General features: G+C 29.9%; 2 protein-coding genes across 7 annotated transcripts; one reads left to right on the top strand and one right to left on the bottom strand.

The window, feature by feature from the left end:
- Positions 1-27: 27 nt before the first annotated feature.
- Positions 28-8,791, top strand: LOC132951597 (heparan-alpha-glucosaminide N-acetyltransferase). 4 transcript variants are annotated; one of them, XM_061023381.1, is made up of 14 exons: positions 28-405; positions 519-680; positions 758-876; positions 3,297-3,412; positions 3,643-3,749; positions 3,839-3,969; positions 4,036-4,104; positions 5,051-5,154; positions 5,874-5,981; positions 6,061-6,319; positions 6,376-6,655; positions 6,732-6,856; positions 7,864-8,047; positions 8,142-8,791. In XM_061023381.1, exons 3-14 carry the CDS (start codon positions 766-768, stop codon positions 8,321-8,323), a joined length of 1,776 nt encoding a protein of 591 aa, XP_060879364.1. In that variant the 5' UTR covers positions 28-405; positions 519-680; positions 758-765; the 3' UTR covers positions 8,324-8,791. The 4 variants fall into 4 exon arrangements, with proteins under 4 accessions (XP_060879364.1, XP_060879363.1, XP_060879365.1 ...); XM_061023380.1 differs by having other exon boundaries at positions 28-680; XM_061023382.1 differs by having other exon boundaries at positions 28-680; positions 4,045-4,104.
- Positions 8,614-16,356, bottom strand: LOC132951600 (protein FAM133-like). 3 transcript variants are annotated; one of them, XM_061023386.1, is made up of 5 exons: positions 15,524-16,356; positions 14,024-14,156; positions 9,234-9,496; positions 9,016-9,168; positions 8,614-8,949 (listed from the first exon to the last, which is right to left on the bottom strand). In XM_061023386.1, exons 1-5 carry the CDS (start codon positions 15,587-15,589, stop codon positions 8,779-8,781), a joined length of 786 nt encoding a protein of 261 aa, XP_060879369.1. In that variant the 5' UTR covers positions 15,590-16,356; the 3' UTR covers positions 8,614-8,778. The 3 variants fall into 3 exon arrangements, with proteins under 3 accessions (XP_060879369.1, XP_060879370.1, XP_060879371.1); XM_061023387.1 differs by having other exon boundaries at positions 14,024-14,143; positions 15,524-16,355; XM_061023388.1 differs by having other exon boundaries at positions 14,024-14,140; positions 15,524-15,542.
- Positions 16,357-20,745: the final 4,389 nt, after the last annotated feature.

Genomic DNA, 20,745 nt, shown 5'->3' on the forward strand with positions numbered 1-20,745 from the left:
AAATAATAATATACATTTATACAAAAAATATTACAAAACAGTTTTAAATGTCTACCACTCGGCACTCATGAGTGGGGACTGGGGACACAATAAATTATTGTCTCTCATAGTCTATTAGTGATTAGTCTCATAACTTACTGTAGTCATAAGTCATAACTATCGTAATGTTAAATGTACTATAACTATGTGACTATATTATGTCATTACTCAACACTCATTAGTCGTTAGTCATTTTACTATTTAGTCGTATCTATTGTTAAATATAATTTGAAATATCGAACTCCCGACTCCCGAGTAAATAATACTATTCAGACGATCGTCGAAGTTCACGCGATCCATTTCCTATGCAATCACTGTACCTAGCTCCCCCGAACATTGAAATATGTCCACGATATTCTTACGAAGGTATTTTTTTGTACCCAATACTATTGAATAATGTTTAAATTAATTATCGAATCCGGTCACCACATGCTATGTATTTGACTCGCGATAACAATAATAATTATTATTTGGTCTAGTTTATACTTAATATCATTCTCTACGTGGTGACTAAAACAGCGGAGTTGTTCGACGGTCGCTAGAATGGTTCATCATTATTTGTTTGTTTCTTTTAATAGTAATAATAAAAATAATTGTTATTGTTATAATGTCCGAGTTCCTGTTAAAGCCGTCGTAAACAAGTACGTTTTGTTGTTCTGCAATTTGTCATAGGTAATCGTGTTTTTAATAATTGGCCAATGTATTACTTAATGCTTAGAGTTTGAAATGGCATCGGACGATTGTAAGAATCTCTTGTATGACCAAGCATGCTTACAAGTGTGGGCAGACAATGCTCCGAATATTTCGTTATGGATGCAAACGAAAGAATGTTACAAAGTAAGTAAAAAATTAAAAAATTAGCTGTAATTCTGATGATTTATAAAACACGTAATTTTAATATATCCACCTATCTATGAAAATAATTTGATTACATTGTCTTATAAGTTATAACTTGATACATTGTCATCATATAGGTCAGGTATAATCTATTGTAATCTGTTAATTTTATAACCTTCCAATATGTTATTATGTATTTGCATGAACTGTAATATTGTTTTTATTCATTTTTCATGTTATACTCTGAAATAATTTCTAATAAACAATACATAATGGAAGGGAATATAAAAATTACCTAGCAATAAGCAGTGGAGTGTTAAGTATTTGGTTTTTTGGAAGGTGGATAAAAAAAACATATACCCAAGGGAGTAGTTATTGGCTACATGTCACCACACACGCCTCCTATTAAAAGTTGCATTACATTTGATTTATCTGTGACTATTTAATTGTTATATATTTGTTAATAGGTAAATAGTTTATATAGATAATTATTATTTTGACTAGTTTAAGAGAAAAGAGCTATAGGTTTATTTCTATTTGTTTGAAAAAAGAAGTTTACACTAAATAATACTTAATTACAAATATAATATAAATGCATATTTAAAATAAAACTATTTTATAAAAAAAATTATATAACATTTAAAGTCCTACTCTGCGTACCATAAAATCAAAGCGGGAGTACCCCAGGTAAGTGACCTATCACCTATACTCTATAATATCTACACATCAGATATGCCCAAAACAAACCATACTATCCTAGCGACATATGCAGATGATACCGCTATACTAGCATCAAACAAAGACCCAAACATAGCCATCCACGATATACAATACCACTTAAATTTAATCTCCAATTGGACTCAAAAATGGAAAATTAAAATAAACGAAAACAAATCAGTTCAAATAAATTTTTCTCTGAAAAAAAACGAATGCCCACAACTTTTGCTCAATAATTCACCAATCACTATCCAAAATGTAACCAAATACCTCGGAGTTCATCTAGATAAAAGACTTACCTGGGCCCAACACACAAAACACAAAAGAAAACAATCAAACACACGTCTACATCACCTACGTCCATTATTGTCTCCTTCAATGAATTTAAAAAACAAAATATTAATATACAAGACAATTATTACCCCCCTCTGGTCATATGGTATCCAAATTTGGGGCCAAGCCAAACCATCTAATATAAGACCCATTCAGGCTTTCCAGTCTATTTGTCTTAGACAAATAACTGGAGCCCCATGGTACATAACCAACGACGCACTACACAAAGACCTCCAAATACCAACAGTCAACGATATAGCAACTCGTCACTATAAAAAATTTCACTCCAAACTGCACTCAAACCAAAACCCTCTAATTTCCCGGATGTCCTCTATAACCATCCCCAACAATCCTCCGAGGAGGTTAAAAAGAAAATGGCCAAGAGACGCTCTTGCCTAACGGTTTCCATATTTTGAACATTTGAACCCATCAAATTAATAGGAGGTACTGTTGATGGACGGTTTTCCCCCCTCAAGTTATTCAATCATGCACTAATATTATTACCTATGTTATAAAATTTACTTATTGTACAAACTGTATAGATTGTAAATATCCTAAATAAATAAATAAAAAAAAAAAAAAAAAAAAAAACATTTAAAGATACCTCATTCCATATTGTAATATTTTATACCTGTACCTATTTAGTCCATAATTATATAATAGATACATAATATAACTAATAACCAGTTAGACACTTGCCACTTGAGTATTACTAAAAGTCTTATTAGGTAACTAATCCTAATCTTTACACTAGTTATACCTGTGGTTTATTGACTTTATGGTAATTGTTATTATGCTGTACATTTTGAATGGAATTGCATAATTATTAATTGGTAAGTATTTCAATTAAGCAATTCAAGTCATGTTTAATAAGTGATGATAATATGGATTTTTGAGTTAAACGTTTATAAACCTTTTTTGTAATCAACTTGTATCACTGTCCCATAACAATAAATATTAAAATTCTTTAAAATACTTATAAGTATACTTATATATTATTTTACTTGGTGATTACTGCATCTTGCCTATTTTGATTTTTTGAGCTTACAATTAATAAATTATCATACTAGTATTTTTTTTTTCTAGAAAGTATGAATATTCAGTTCTTATTACAAATTATTAAATATGGGCTACTGTGTTATTAGTATTTTTATTTTATGATAGGCAATTATGGTGGTTATAATAATTAATTGTTGTTTTATCATTAATATTATGTATTAATATTAAATATATTATAATAGTAATAGTATATAGAGTTTACTAAACATAAATGGATCATAATACATTTTAAGCCCATTATTCATTTGTTTATATACATTAGTCATTTGTGTGATATTATTTAATTATTTTATATCAAAATTTTTTTGTAGTGTGATTTATTGAAAAAAGAAAACATATCCAACAGCGGAGTTACTAATATCAGATTAAATACAATTTATAGTCTCTGGCTAGATTTAACCAATGACAGCAGCCATAATAATTGCAGGTTAATCATTCATTTTTACCACATTATAATTTATATTATTCATTACAATTACTTTTAGCCAGTTGTACCGTCTATGGTTACACTTCGATTATGCTTGATCAGCTGATAACAGATTTTATAACCGGGCAAATTCGGCCAATTAAACTTTGGTTAACTTTAATCGGAGATGGTACAACTGGCCCTAAAATATTGACAGTATATTATTAACTGTATGCTCTATTTTGTAACAGAACACTTCATACTTTTGAAGAACATGGAGTTTATCAATGGAATATTTCAAAAAATTTCAATTGTTCCCAAATCAAACAAATATCAACTCCTCAAGATCTATTCATGCGTAAGTTATTAATTTTTTTTTTATAAATTAATTATAATCTAAATACCAAAAACTCATACATTTATTATTATTATTATTTTTTTTTTTAGCATTTGTTTATGCATTATTACTCATAATACCGTCCTTTGCTGTTTGGTTTTTCATCAATTATCTGCAAAGGACTTATGTTGTGCCATCTGTGTTCCGATTTGCATCAAAAACAGATTTGGATATTGAAAATGTAACTTGAACTTATTTTTAAACTCTTTAGGGTTATATATCTCAAATATTTTGTATGAACTATTAGATGTTTCAGACGGCCCCTAGCCGTGATGTACAAACATTTGATGGTTCTGATGTCGAATTAAAAAATGCGGTTTGATTAAATTTTATAACTTAATTACTAATTTAATAATTGATAAATATGCCTTACTAATTGGTATTTGGGTAAGATATTAAATTGTTCACATTTGAACAAATACATCTCTTTATACTAAACAACTACTTTATTTAATCTAAATGGTCATGCTAAATAATATATTTTGAGATTAAATTCAGATTAAAGTAGCTAACAAATACTGTGTTTATACACATTTATTAATACAAATTAGCCCTATTTAAATTACACTTTTGATTAGTACATACTCAAATTAGGTATGAATCCACGTTACTGTGAATGTGAGAATTTTTATTTTAAGCCAAATATTTTATTCTGTGATATAGATGGTATATTATGGTATAGAATTTAAAATTTGAAATACTCTAAAATATTTATGCGTATTGAGCAATTTATATGAATTTTTTAATCCATAGTAAGAGTTATTCAGTTTGACAAACAAAACCAAATGTTAAATTTGTTAATACTCCCGAGTTAACTAATTACAGAAGTACTTTAATCTGCATCAACGCTACATATAAACTGGCAGACGTAATAAATTATATATTCTGTTCAAGTTAAGATACGTTGTTGGCAGCAACCATTTTTTGTCGGACTAGTCAGGAAACTTCCGTTTGTCCCCCCTCACTCCCAATCAATTATCTCAGAAACCTGAAAAAAATTGAAACCCTTTTCAGACACGAAACCTGGAATTTATGGATACGTTTTTACTCCCTGATGATCTGTATACCTGCCGTGTCGTAGGGCCACGCCCCTGCGCCCAATTCAGCCGTCGATTACGTTTCTTAACTTGGACAGAAGATAGTTTGTAATTTTATTAGAAATGTCTGAAAATTAATCTGAATTTAATTTCTAAAATGTCTATAAAAAAAATTATAAATTAACAGTGTTTGATAATCTATACTTTTTTTTTTTATAATTTTAGGATTTTGGAACTGGTTCTAATGAACCGGTTATTATTCATCCTCAAATTCCGACACCAGTCAAAAATAATAGTTATCGTATCACATCGTTAGACACATTTAGAGGGTAATAACTTAAATTTAACATTACACAATTTATGTTTTTTAAATTTAATAATTTAACTGATAAGCTACCATAGTTATTAAGTAAATTGTTGTATCTAAATTTGAAAGTAGCAAGATATTTTGGTTTTTACGTAAAATAATTTTTCAATTAACTTTAGAGGATAAAATATGGGTCAATTAAATTTTTTTAGATTTAGACTGTAAATTAAAAAAAATTTAAATTATTATTATTTTCCTATAAAAATGTCACATTACTTAAAATTGAAGTTCTTGTATATAAAAAAAATTACCCACTTAAATATATATAATCCCAATTTCTGATTTAGTTATACTTGGTTATATATATTTTTTTAATTAGTAGATCTGAGCAGTGGCTTATTTTGGGTACCTAAGTAATTTCTATATTTGCCACCTTTTAAAAATGTTAGTCTTTTCTCAAGTGAGCATTTTGTCCGCTCTCAATTTTAACAATACTCAACATAATTGGTTATTGGTATGATTCTGTTGGTTTGGGTAATATTTAAATAACGTTACTGATAATAAAATACTAGTCAGTTATATCCAAAATATTCAGAATTATACATAATTATAGTATATACATTTGAGTATATATATTATATTATTATAAATTATACATTTCATGCTTGGATATAATTGTGTAACTGCTAGTATTAAAAACATAATTTAATAATTTATCCTAATAGAATATTTTTGTTTTAGGATATCTATCATATTAATGGTATTTGTCAATCTAGGAGGTGGACATTATTGGTTCTTTGAACATGCTCCATGGAATGGTATCACATTAGCAGACTTCATATTGCCTTGGTAAAATAAAATCAATTTATATCTATCATAATTTATAATTGAAAAATTTGTGATTATAAAGTTTGTTTTTTTTTGTTAGGTTTTGTTGGGTTATGGGAGTAAGTATAGCCATATCATTGCGATCTCAACTTCGTTCAAGCACCAAAAGAAAATATGTCTTTGGTCGCGTCGTTCGAAGATCAATTGCCCTATTGATCATGGGTTTAGTGCTAAATTCTGTTAACAACAATAATTTAAGCACTTTTAGACCATTGGGTGTATTACAGAGACTAGCATTTATATACTTTATAGCAGCAACATTGGAAACAATTTTTATGAAACCTCAACCCTATTTTACGGTAATTTGTTCAAAATTATTTATTTACAAGAAAATTTAAAAAAATAATTTTTCTAGAATACAAGATTAGACGTAATCCGAGATATTATTGAAAGTGCCCGGCAATGGTTTATAGTAATTATATTAGTAGCTATTCATACTATCATTACTTTCTTTTTACCTGTACCTGGTTGCCCTAAAGGATACTTGGGACCAGGGGGCCTCTACAATAGTTCGTCAAACATTAATTGTACTGGTGGTGCTGCTGGATATATTGATAGGCTAGTTTTTGGCGAAAATCATATGTACTCTGGTACACCTAAACCTGTTTATCAGTCAATACCATTTGACCCTGAAGGTAAGATATATTAAGTGTTTAATCAAAAATGTATTCTAAATACCTAATTTACAGTTTGTTTTTTTATTTATTTTAGGTATTTTAAGTACTTTGACAAACACTTTACTTGTATATATGGGTGTACATGCTGGTCGCATTATCTTATGTTATCAGTATACAAATGAACGGATCAAACGTTGGATTGCTTGGACTATAACACTAGTAAGAATATTATTTATATAACTTAAATAACATTTAACTAATAACAAGTTCTAATTTTCATTAAGTGCAGGACACTATTGAATAATTTGATTGTTATATTATATTCAATCTATTCAATTATACTGAAATTGTTGAAAAGCATTATAGTTATTTTATTGAGTACTCAAAGTACTCAATAGTTTAAAAAAACTAATATTGATTATGTTCATCAGTCATCACCAGTCAATACATATAATACCATAAATACTATAATTACTATTTCTAGAAAAGTATAAAACCTATTTTTTTTTAAGTTTATTTTCAACAAGTTTATGTTTTAGACTTCAAATGCACGCGCAATAGACTTAGTCCTAAATATAGATGTAACATTAACCCGTCTTTGGTACACATATGTTTCACAACATGATTTCTATATTGTAAGCCCTGTGCTCATTCAATGCTTTTTTTATTATTATTAATTGCTTGATCAAATTAGAACATTAAATCATACCTAGAAATTTGTATATTTTCACCATTTACTAAAAATTCTAATATATTTTTTATGTACTATTAATAGTTTATCAAACAAAAATAAAAACCAAAATCGTATTCTCTTTCTGATGTTTTGTTTTTATCACTGCGGTAGGAAATATATTTGTGCTCATTGTGTGCTCCTTACATTGGTACTCTTTGGGAACAACAAAAAGCACTTCAATTGTTTATACGCTTATATCATTTTTGTTTATCAATATTTGTATACACGTCATTTGAAGTTATTAATTGTATTAATCGGGTATTATATGAATTTGATAACATTTATTCGACTGACTTTTGAAATGTTATTTATATGAGCGCAGCGCTCACATGTGTACTAACGAAGGGTTAATGTTAACTTAGTAATTACTAATAAACTATAGTAAATAATAATAATAGTAAGACAATTTTTATGTATACTTCAGTTATTGTTACTGTATCAGTATAAAATTATAAAAATGATTATTTAATATCAAATTTTGTTGCAATTTTAGGGTTTAATTGGAGGTTGTTTGTGTAACTTTTCCAAAGAAGATGGTTTAATACCAATTAATAAAAATTTGTTCTCTTTGTCTTATGCATTTATTACTGGAAGTTCTGCATTCTTAATATTCATTATACTGTTCTTAATTATTGAACATTGGAGACTTTGGGGTGGATCACCATTTAACGAAATTGGTAAGCATAGAGTATTGTACAATATTATACTACATTTTATTGTAAGAATATTGTAATAATATTATGTATTTATTAAAATATTCATAATTACCAGGTCAAAATTCAATTATGCTATACCTTGGACACAATATATTTTACAATACACTTCCGTGGAGGTGGCAACCGGTAAATGAGACTTCTCACACAGAATATTTAGTTATGGATTGTTGGGCAACAATATTTTGGTGTGCAATAGCATTAGTGATGCACAAGAAAAATATATTTATTGTAGTGTAATTAATTATTGATAATTAAGTTTTAGATAAATTATTACTCATAATGACTTAAGAATGTAGCATTTTTATTATTCTAAAACCAATATAGTAAAAACAGTCACATTATCAAATTAATTTCTAACTATATTATGAAACGATCAAAATAAAATTTAAAAACCATTTTCTCTAACCAAAATTGTTTTTAATTTATTTATTGATTTCAAATATGGAAAGATATAATTTGATTGTTGACTAAGTTTGAAGAGTTATAAAAATTGCTATATATTTAAAGAAAACAAATCGGAGTTCCTTGGAAACTTCCATATTTTAATTATTATCATCAGTTAAATTTAAATACATATTATTGTACTTAACTATTTTATTTTTGTATCACTACTTTTCTAATGCTTATTGTTAAAATATTAATACTATTTTATACTTATTGTAATAATTTTTTTATTAAAATGTTAACACGTTTTATGTATTTTTCCTATGATGTTTTTTAGATTTTTTTTCTTTATGATATTTAGACTCATTATTATAGTGAGTGTCACTATGTTTTTCCTTTTTATGTCCGATTTCTCCTTTTTTTCCAGACTTATGTTTTGTTTCACCTTTGTTACTGCTTTCTTTGTTTGATTGGCCTCCCTAAAAAAATATTAATCAAAATTAATAAATACTTTCGAAGACTATATACAACTGTACAGCACATACTTTTTTGGTTTTATTTTTCTTGCTTTTCTTATTGCCTAACAACTTTTTGTCTCCCTTTTTCCCAAACTTCTTAAATGTACCATATGTTTCATAATTGTCCCAGAATTCGTTAACTTTATGTTTTTCATTTTTGTGATAATTATCTCGAAAACCCTACAGATTAAGTTAATACTTGTTTATTACATACATTTATTTTCATATATTATGCACCTACATACTTTTTTTGTTTTAAATTTTTTTTGTTTGTCGCCTTTTTTGTATGATGCTTCCTTTTTTTTACCTCCGTGTGTATGTATCTCTCCAGCATTGCCTCCTTTGTCATTATACTTGTCATCATCTCCCTTTTCTTCTTTGTATTTTGTAGATTTTTCTTCGTTCATGAGTTTACCGCTTTTATATTTTTCTGCATCAACTTCTTTTATTCCTCCTATTGATTCATCTGATTTACCATTATTTTTTTTGTAAGAAGTTGATTTTGTATCTAAATTCATGAAAAGTTTCATTCAGTTAAAATTTTCAATACACGTGTAACAATCTAAATCAATATACAAAAATTATTTCCAACTAGATACCAATGATTTACAATTATTATAAACGCAAAAAATTATATTTGCCTAAGTGGACCCCCTCCTTCAGTCTCAACATCTTCAAATTAATATGTACCATACTATTACTACTACCTATATATACAATTTTTTTACTCTCAACCATTCTTAATCATTTTCATTTTCATTTATTGTTATGCGGCACATAATGATTATTACTAATAGGTACCCACAAGATTTCAAATATAAATAATAATTGCTAGTTTGTTTTACAGTTCGAATTGAATTGACAATGTTTATGGATTATGTTGATACAAACTAAGTACCTATAATATATTAGAATTTTGCTAGACACCGGAGTGCCATATTATATAAGTATGTGGCACGTGTTAATGTATGATAATATATCGCACTCCTAGAACAAGACGGACACATAAAAAAAAAAATAATTGATTTGAAGTTTGAACCTAAGATATTTTAAAGAGTTTTTTTACCCATGCGTTTGAAATGAAGCACCTAAGTACTTGCAAACATACTTTACAATATGAATTTTCCAAATATTATGAAATACTCTCTTAAACTCAAAAAGTTAGACTTGTGGCTTTTTAAAATTTTTTAAGTAAATACATGACTGCCATACTTTGAGATGTGGCTGAATTGTACCTAAACAGAAGTTGATTTTAAGACAGTGTTGTATTTTGTATTGTGGATGCATTATGTAACAAATTATAAAATGCAATACCGCCCAACTAAATATTACTGTTTTGCACTTAACATATTATCAAACGATAATTAGTTTTTACTTAGTGCAAGAATGCCACAAATCGGAATAAGGCAGTCTTGAATTTTGACTTTAGTGATTATTTGGATAAATTTAAAACGAGTATATTGCCATAAAGTAAATATGGCTATCTTGCTTTGAAAATTAGCTAAAAATTAAATAATTCAATACTGACACATCTTTATAGTGGCTAAATGAAAAATGATATCGAATTTGGCGTTCTTGCATTTTATAGGGCTTTTTTTTCTCTATTCGGCAGTTGTGGCAGTACTGTTCTAGGAGTGCGATATAATAATATACAATATCTTTACATGATAATATAGTACCTACCTATAGCAGAAGTGCTGAAGTGTTTAAAATATAGGTACTCCCCCCCCCCCCCCCATCAGCCATCATCTCCCCGTTTTTTTAATTCAACAGTCAAATTCAAATCAAAGTACCTGCGTAATGCAACGTTTAATTCTTTATTTTGGATTCTGAGCGGACCGATTTACATATTGATTTTACAATGATGTGTGTTTTTTTTTTGTATTATTTTTTTTTTTTGTGTCAATCATTGCGGTTCGGGGCAGTGAAACTGATTCGATTTTCTTCAACAGTACCTTGTTCGATGGGTGAGTGAATCTAGTCGGTGCATTCGGGAGGTACAATTTTAAAATTACTAATAGTTTTCAAAATTAAAAATTTAGTTTTAGGGTACATACAACATAATATGCACTTATAGATAATGATTACGTTTTAATAATAAGTCGAGGAAGCAATAACAACTTGTTTGGACTTGTGTTGTTGTTGCACCGTAACGCAATATTGCTTGGACAAATCTTGTTGTTGTGCCGTAATTAAATACCTACTTGGAGGAGATGTCTTGTTGCATAAATTAAAACCAGACATCTCCATTATAATAATAAAAATGAGGAGATGTCTTGTTGTTGCACCAAAATAAAACCAGACATCTCCGTTTATATGATATCTCTGCATTTAACCGTCGGATTTGTCTGGTTGTTGCACCAAACGACGGTTTTTTTTTTTTTTGATAATGTGCAATAAAATACGCATATTTTTACCAAAATATGGTGATGTCTCGTTGTTGCCCAAAATGCTTCAAAATATATTCTTAGTAATATCATAGGCTGACTGACCGTTTTCGCTCAGAATCGTTTTTCTTATACAATGATATTATATCATTGAATTCAAATTTAACACCATCCATTACAGTGAGTCCGTGACCCTCTTGTAACCTACTGTACAGCAGAGCGACACTCACTTTCCCGTCTTTTTAACGTCTTAACGTAAATTCTGGTTCCACGGCAGGATTCCTGCAGTAGGTACCTTATACGAGGTACCTGCGGTGTCGGCGAAACACGATTGCGCCCGTCTTAATTTTTTACATGCCAATACAACAAGATTGCGCTCCATAAAATATAGGTCCTTAATCATCTAACCATTTTCCGATACACTACCTATTTTAATGTCTCACTTAGAACTCGAAGTATAAAGTGTTGATTTAAGTTATACAAGTTCGACTGCACCTATTAATACATTATACATGGCATTATAAACATTTGTCACAATTATACAGGCTTAAGAGTTATAAGGACTGACTACAAAATCAAATTGTGATGCCATGTACTTATTAATATAGTCCCCCATCCAAAAGTATCTACTATGACATATTTCATGGATAAATTAGGCGATCAGCGCCACTGGCACCTACACGGGCTAGGAGGCTAGGTAACAATATTATGTACCATACTACCACGGTACGACGGTCCATGAAATGCATTATACTTAGGTAGGTATACTTCATAGAGGCGCATCGCGCACAGCTGAAACATAGATAAGTCAACAACAGACACCATCGTATATTATTGCCATTTATTGCCTAGGTACTGCCTATAATAATTCTAATACCCAAGTACCAACCCATAAGGCAGAATCAAGTTGTTTGACCGTTCATAGACGATATAGTTGGCTAACCCACTATTATGAGTTATAACATTTTATTTTAAATTTATATAATCAAGACTATAATTTAATTAATTTTTTATACATTTATTAGATGTGAACTATGGTAATTATTGAATTTTCAATCATAATTCAGTGGCGTATTACGGACGGGGGGATTAAGGGGATCATCCCCCCCCATAAGCTGTATATAATATGCAAAATTTAAGGCCTCTAGCTTTAAAAGTGGGGCTACTGGATAAAATCATATCCCCCTCCCCCCATGACAAAAATCTTATAAATACGCCACTGTCAGAATTGGATAGTGAATATTTATTTTTATACCATTCTATTGTTCAGTATGAATAGTGTGATGATGCGCATATATTATAATGTACCATCATGTACGATTATTTGGCGCAGGTAATCATATAATGCGCAAACGATAATCGGCTGCTGGATGCGCAAATGATGTTTTGGCACAGATATAAATAGACGTCCAGACTATACGCAAACACGCAAACAATGACCGGCGCTAACCTGTGGGCTGTAAGGTAAAAGAAGAGGTTTTTTTTACAGAAATTGTTACCTGTCTAACAACTGTCTGACGACTGATGTCTTTATTCTTCTTTCAGATGGGGTCCAACATTATTAACATATAATACAATAATGGGAGCAGGGGGGCTTCGATCATACAAAAGTAAATAAGGAGGGGGCTTGATGGACTTTCGAGGGCTTAACCGATTTCCCCCAATGTCCATACCCTACGAACATGAGCATAACTAGATGAGGGCTTTGGGCGCTAAGCGCCCCCAAATATTTTTGTAGGTACCTCACTGCCTTCCCCGTGTTTGTATTGAAAATAAGCCACAATAAAATATGTTCTTTGAATGAGACAAAAAATTAGCTAAGGATAGCCAAATATACCGAAAATTGCAATAGGTACTGTTTTTGAAATTTGGCTGTTTTCAATATTGAAAGAAATTTTGTTAATTTATTAAAAAATGATTATATAGGTTGGACACTTGGACATATAGGTATATGTATAATGGGCAGTATAAGACAAACAATTATTTTGTACCAATTGGCAATTATAGTATTATACAATTTACATTTTATGATTAAAATAAATATTATAACATATAGGTAGTACATCCTCGTAACTACCTAATATTATATAAATATGAATGTTATAACTTATAAATGTAGCTAATTATATATATTTATTATAAGCCACTTAAATAACTAATTAACTAAATATATCCTTTGTTGCAGAAAAATAAATTTAAATTAAATAAACTTAGTAGAAGGATGTACGGAAAATTTTCAAAAAGATTGACAATAATAAAAACACGAGAGCTATCCCTAAGCCCCAGCCTCCAATTTATGTCATGTTTTGTCTACGACCTATATCGGGCTATATTATGTAGGTAGGTAGGTATCATAATTCATAATTATTACCTATGTGTCATGGTTTTATTTGCGGTAAATGTCGCATGTACATTTGTTTACCTACTTCACTCATAATGACCTATTATTATTGTATACTTTATGTAATATATTATATATGTATAATATTATGTTCAAAAGTAAACCAAAGTTACGCGTGCAAAAACATTAGTACATTTGGTACCTAGGTAAGTACAATTACGCAAGGAAATTGCGTATTTTTTTTACAACTATTTAGATAATAATATTATATACTTATGAATAAATCGATATGTGTGGGTACACCTACTTTTCGACGACGCCGACACCCAAGGGTCGATCAGAACGAAATGTTGCGGGTAATATCCACTAGAATAATTGGGCAGTTGCAGTGCAGCGCGTTCCGTTCCGGTGCACTCCGCGACCGCTGCTATTAACATTAGCTATACACATATATATATAAAAAAAAAAAAAACACAAAATGATTGGCAGGATTATCGATTTATTGACGCATGTCTTTCATAATAGGTAGGTTATACCTTATATAGCTTAATACATTTTCTTAATAATTATTAGGAGGTATCTATAATATATTCAGGTTCAATATACCAAGAACCTAGGTATGTCGTAGGTACCAACACCAATTTATATTAATTAGAAATTACCTATGAAGGTAATAGGCACACACAAATTACTCTTAGAAAAATCATCAGCTGCCTCCTATATAAACAGTTAAAATGGTTTTAATTTGATTTTAAAGTTGGCGGTATCTTCACGGATACTCCTCAAATGCTTAAAAAAAGTCTATATAGTTTCAAATATGATTTATAAGCAGTATTATAGGTTGTTAAGTACATTCCTCACACAACTCAGAATCCAAAAAACTCTGAATTGGAATAGGTAGGTAAATATGTATTCAAAATAAGAAGTGTTTTTTTTTTGGGGGGGGGGGGGGGGTGGTTATTGTTTGGCCTAAACTTTAGCCTCTTCTAAATAATTTCAAATGTTGATAAATAGTATAGCACATAATATTGGAACAATTTGTTATTATTTTAAATTATTTATAAATATATTATATTTAATTATATTTTCAGGTAAATAATTCTTATATTATATAATAATATATAAGAATCATATATATGGGTAGACCTTGTCCTTATCTGGGACAAGGGCGGATATAAGAACATTTTATTTTATATTCAATAAAATTAAAAAGTTAAACATTTTTTAAATTTTTTTATATTATAGAATTAAGATAAATTTATGTTTGGTAGTAGTGGTAGTACCATTGCGTATAGATATAGTATCTACCTGCTTAATGATAATACCTAATAGGTATATATTATAGTTATACCTATATATAACTATATATTATACAAAACTTGATAACTGGAATAAATTGTGTACCTACTAAGGTTTAAGGAGCTGGAATGGTTGTCATTACAGATAATATTATTATGATGAAAAAGTAAAATAAACTTTATTATTGATATTATGACAGCGAAACGCTGTGAGATTTTCTCAATATTATCTTAATATATAGTACCTAGGTACTTAAGTCTATTTCGGACTGCAACTGCATATCAGGCTGTGGTTCTCGTATTCGAACGGTTAGGTAAATTATTAGGTAGGTACCTATATTAAGCGATCACTTCAGCTCATGCGCCGTATATCGTCGATACTGGATACAATATGGTACCTACCTACACCTACCTACCGACTAGGCAACATAATTTATATAAACTTACTATAATATTATATTTTATAGGTATAGTGCCGGGGTCTCACGTATACACGTCGATAGACTTACCCATACGAAACGAACGTCACACACGCTCACGGCGGCGGAGTTTCGGTACGATGTTGCGAAGTCCATAATTTTATCTCCGCGTAGGAAGGTATATAGTTTAAGCTGGTACCTTTGTGAAATATTATAGTCCTGCTCCTGCAGCTATATACAGCAGTCCGTGCCGCTGATCGGTTTCGATTTTTCTTTCGATTTCACCAAGAACGCACTCTCTTGCCGTCGTCGTCGTCTTCGCCTTCGTCGTCGTCGTGTCGACTACCGCTGCGGGGACACGAACGGTGTCCGGTCATCTAAACGGTTTGGTTAACACTGGCATACCGGCAATGGTGGTATAACTCGGTAACAAAAAACGAAAAGTAAAAGACAATAATAATAATATTAATAAAAAAAAAAATAGTGCCCGCGCGGTGGGTACCTATAGGTATGTATTGTGTATCGCGAAGCCAGGAAGAGAGGTTATAATATCGGTCGGCGGTTACACAATAACGGCGACGTCGCCGTCCGTTGAATTAGCCTAGATTTTGTTCTCGTTTCACGTCCCTATATACGTGTATAATACTATATAACGGTCTATATGCGTCTCGTGCTGCCGATAATGATATTAGGTAGATATATATTATACCTGTGTATAGGTTCGAATGTAAGATAACGAAAAAAAAAACAGGCGCAATCCTGCGGTAAACGTATAAAAAAATAATATCGTCTCGACGGAACGCGTCCCATTAATTGTTAGATATTATACCCGCGTACAGCTAATTGGCGTATTTAGGTGGGTGCCACCTGTATACATTATACGCGCTGCGGTCCGCACTCCGCAGTAACACGTCTTTAACTCGGAGAAACGACGTTTTGTCAGCCGTGCCTACCTATATGTTTTGTCTATATTATATTAGAACAATTGCCATATTATGTTGGTATATATTTCCTTATTGTGTGTATAGATAAATTCAACATATTATATACTTCGTAATCGCTGTGACCTTGCGGTAACGCGTAAACGCATATAATAATATTAAATACACGCATACATCTATATTATGTTGTATAGTAGGTAGCGAATTGTATTACGTTACGCCAGTCTGATGACCGCTCTTAACCCTTTCCACCGAGCACCCGGAGTATTCACATCATAAGTATCGCATAATACACACCCCGTCGTGTAACACCGTACACGACACCGCGCCGGGTAGGTATAGGTGCCTAATATAAATTATAATAATATAGTAAACGCCGTGTTTAGGTGTAAAAACGCGTATAACTACGTCCTACATATTGTTATAATATTATATGTGTATAAATCATAAATGTGTGTTGTTGTGCACACCAAATATACCAATCGTCATTGCGACACCATCACGTGCACAATTATTGGCGGGAAGCCTTGGACGGTCGCCGTGAAAACGGCGTGTCGATTAAAAACGCTCTACGCGTCCGTTCAAAATCCAAGGGCTCCTCGTCTTATTTCGAGTTCGCAAAACCCTCGGATTCGTTATACGCGTGCGCACCGAGGCGCCTGCTGCACTCGTAGACGTGTATACGAAAGCGGCACAATTTCATCACCCTCTTCTCGGTAGGTAAGAGAAAAAAAACCGATTTTATTATCCCGGACAATAACGATTTGCCCTCGTATGCGTGTTTTATGAAAATATTAACCTTACCATTATATTATTATACTATCCTTACGCGACGACCTAACTAGAGTCGGAGACTATTAACCAACTATACCTATATATACTATACGACGTCATTGGTACGTATCGAAAGTGTATCTTCTGTTAAAACTTGGCACCTTGGCACACTCAACAAGTACAAGCGCATTTTTAAGCTTACATTTAGGCAGGCGTGTGTTTTCACAGTGACATTATAATATAATTATATGGGCAACGACGATTACATTTCCTGAATCACAAGTCACAACATAATAATATTATACTATAGATATGCAGACCTACAATATAGTATATAATAATAATATTATACACGAGTGTCCAGGGAAGCGATTGCAAGATAAAAAGATAGTCGTATGAAAATTCTACAGCCGAGAACAAAAATAAATTACGTTCAAATCTCCACGATTGGACGCGATCGAAATCTGAATGTTGCTGTTAAATGGGTAATATAGCTTTTATTTCAATATTATATTGTAAGTTGAACACGTCTGATACTCACGTTAGGGTAATAATATAACATTAATTCCTGGTTTTATGTAGATTAATATCTGAAGAAGCTCTGAAAAAGTGTTGGTATTAATTATCTACCTATTAGGATTTAAGGCCGCAGAATAACATTAATAAATACTCCAATACAGGGTTTTTTTAAACATAAATATGTTTTTGGATTGTATACAAGATTTTTTTGATTTTGACCGATTTTTCGTAATGTTTTCATTGTCATGGTTATTGGTAACTTATTAACAAAAACATATTTATGATTCAAAGATTTTACTTGAAGAGTAATAATATCGAGTATAGCGTGCCATGTTTCTTTTATTGATTGAAATTATATAATATTTTATAAACATGTTTAAATCGCTCCTTAAAAGAAAGTCAAAAGTGAATTAATTTTAAATAGTAGGTAGGTACCTAGTTGGCAATTTGTGAAACAAATTAACAGAACCAAATAAATAATATTTTAACAACAGCAAAACTATACTAATACAATAAAAATAATTGATTAGGTACATTTTATTGATAATAAATTTAAATCACCTTTATCCGGAATCCTAATGAATCATTTTGTTAGGCGCATAATGTACACGTGTTTTTGTGTTAAATGTTCGGTGATCATTGTCAGATAATCAAATTAATATTCTCATTATTATTTCTTGTATACGATCAACATTAAAACAGCTATACCGAAATAGATCATTAGTAGTCACTGGTTTAACATACTACAATAGCATGTTTATGATTATTACTTATTCGTTTATTATGCTAGTATATGGCATGTATACAATTACCTACATTTTACCATTGATTATAGTTACACGTTATGTAGGCACTGCGTTATTTCGTTTCTATGACTCTTTCTATAGACTTTTTTTTTTTATTTCAATAACGGATTGGTTTTTCTTGGAATTATCAAGATCTTTGTAAATTTCAACATTATTATGTAGTATTTGCTTTTACAATCGCTGTTAAAAATACTTCCGCATTTTGTGCATTCGATTTTTATGTTGTTTTTTTCTTAGCGGAGCGCCGAGCTGTGAATGTATGGATTTTACATTGATAATGTGTGTATTTTTTTTACAATTTTTTTTTGTATACACATTTCAAGTTCAAAGTTATAAATAAAATAAAAGGATATTTAAACAAAAAATAATGATTTAAAAATCATAATTTAAAAATCATTAAAAAATATTATTGGTTGACTTGAAAATGTTCAGCATTACGTGTATTATTATTACGTTTTTCATTATCTACTAATCAATTCAATATGATTTTGAATTTAAATTTACGTTTTCAATAATTATAAATACCTAGGTGTATGTTGTATTAATTTTAAATTAAAAATGAAAACTCTTTAACAATATAATTGAAATAAATGATTTTGTAAGTATACTTATAAGTAAACAAATTTAAATGTAAAATCATAATATTGTATAATGTATTGTTGGACTACGAGATAGACGACGGTAAATGAAGACCGTCCGACCACCATTGATCGTATCCCCACAGTATCCACTTACACTTAACATAACTTTAAAACTTTTAGGATCTATCTGTTATGCATAAACAACTAAATTTTCAACGGCACTACTATTAAAATGTATTATCATAACTAAAGACCGGATTTATATTCTCTTAAAATACCTTAAATATGATGCTAATATTCTCGAAAAAACCTTAAAATATTCTCATTATATTCTCTTAAACATTTAAAATATATGCTAAAATATGCTAAATATTCCAAAAAAAAGCAAAAATATGCAAAAATAATCAATAAACATCATTATATTTACTTTAATATGCATTTAAAATTTTTTTTTTTCAATTTTATATTAATAGTGAGTTAATTATTAGGTATTTAAAGTTTCGTATTCTAATGGAATATTATTGCACTTTAGTAAGAGTTGGAAATGATAAAATAAAAAATTGTAAATGTTCAAAAAAAAATTTTCTGGGTACCGTAATATTAAAATTAAAAATAAATACAAATTTTTTCTCACAATTTACGAAATATTCCAAAATATGCTAAATGAGTTAAATATTCTCTAACCCATAAAATATTCTCAAATATGCAAAAAAAAACTTTTTTCTATGCATTCAGAATTGAACAAATCATCCACATTTTTTACTCTCATAAGACTGCATAGACCCAGTAACGATATGTAAAAACATATAAATCCGGTCTTTAATCATAACAATATAAGAATACTATTTAGTCACTATTGAACATTTTAATAGGTATTTGATGATTTATAATTATTGTGGAAATTTCTATTGAAACAGATAGGATGATTGCCGAAAATCATTAGGAATTATTAGAGTATTAGATATTGTGATATTATACCCATCTGCCTTGTCTCTGTCTTATAAACGTAAGTACCTACTTACCTATAAGACATAGAAAATATTATGTGTTCAGAAGGAAGCAGTTCCAACTTCCAAGTGTTAATCCGAGTGTTGTTAGCTAAAATATTAGGGTAAATTTACCCTATTTACTCATGTCTCTATATCACCAAAGTTAATGGTAAGAACATAATTTGTGTTTGTACTTCCGGTGTATTCGGTTTTTACATTTTTTAGTTATGACTTTATGAGTAGGTATGTAAATTATTATTTTAATTATTAAATGAAACAATTTTTTTTTTTTTTGATTAACTGTATAACTTAAACTATTATATAACTTTTATTTAATCACTAGTATTTTAATAAAAATGCACTTGCGTATAAAGTATAAAGTATCCTTCTATAGTATCCTTCTTCGTATAAAGTATCCTTCTGACATGCATTTTTCAAAATCGACCAAGTACATTTGTGCTAAGTATGATTAGGTTATAGTTTATACATTATCAGTACAAATTCAGTAATCAACAGTAAAATAAATAAGAAAATAGTGAAATTTATTTTCTATGTGTTATGATTAAATAGAAAAAGGAAAAGCCGTATATTATGCCATTATTATAAAACCAATAGTATAATAATTATGCTTGGACAACTAAACCTGACCTAATCTAGACTACAGTGTCTTATGATAGTGCGTCACACGTTAACTATATATAG

This window comes from Metopolophium dirhodum, chromosome 9 (genome assembly GCF_019925205.1).
Source record: "Metopolophium dirhodum isolate CAU chromosome 9, ASM1992520v1, whole genome shotgun sequence".
Classification (NCBI taxonomy): Eukaryota; Metazoa; Arthropoda; class Insecta; order Hemiptera; family Aphididae; genus Metopolophium; species Metopolophium dirhodum.

Bases quoted from the DNA above. Each gene is read 5' to 3' on its own strand.
- LOC132951597 (XM_061023380.1), top strand. From the start codon at position 766: ATGGCATCGGACGATTGTAAGAATCTCTTGTATGACCAAGCATGCTTA. The intron at 3,970-4,035 runs GTAACTTGAACT...ATGAACTATTAG, and splicing joins CAGATTTGGATATTGAAAAT to ATGTTTCAGACGGCCCCTAG. The intron at 6,320-6,375 runs GTAATTTGTTCA...TAATTTTTCTAG, and splicing joins AACCTCAACCCTATTTTACG to AATACAAGATTAGACGTAAT.
- LOC132951600 (XM_061023386.1), bottom strand. From the start codon at position 15,589: ATGGACTTCGCAACATCGTACCGAAACTCCGCCGCCGTGAGCGTGTGT. The intron at 9,497-14,023 runs GTAGGTGTACCC...TCATGAATTTAG, and splicing joins GGTGTCGGCGTCGTCGAAAA to ATACAAAATCAACTTCTTAC. The intron at 9,169-9,233 runs GTATGTAGGTGC...CTTAATCTGTAG, and splicing joins AAAAATTTAAAACAAAAAAA to GGTTTTCGAGATAATTATCA.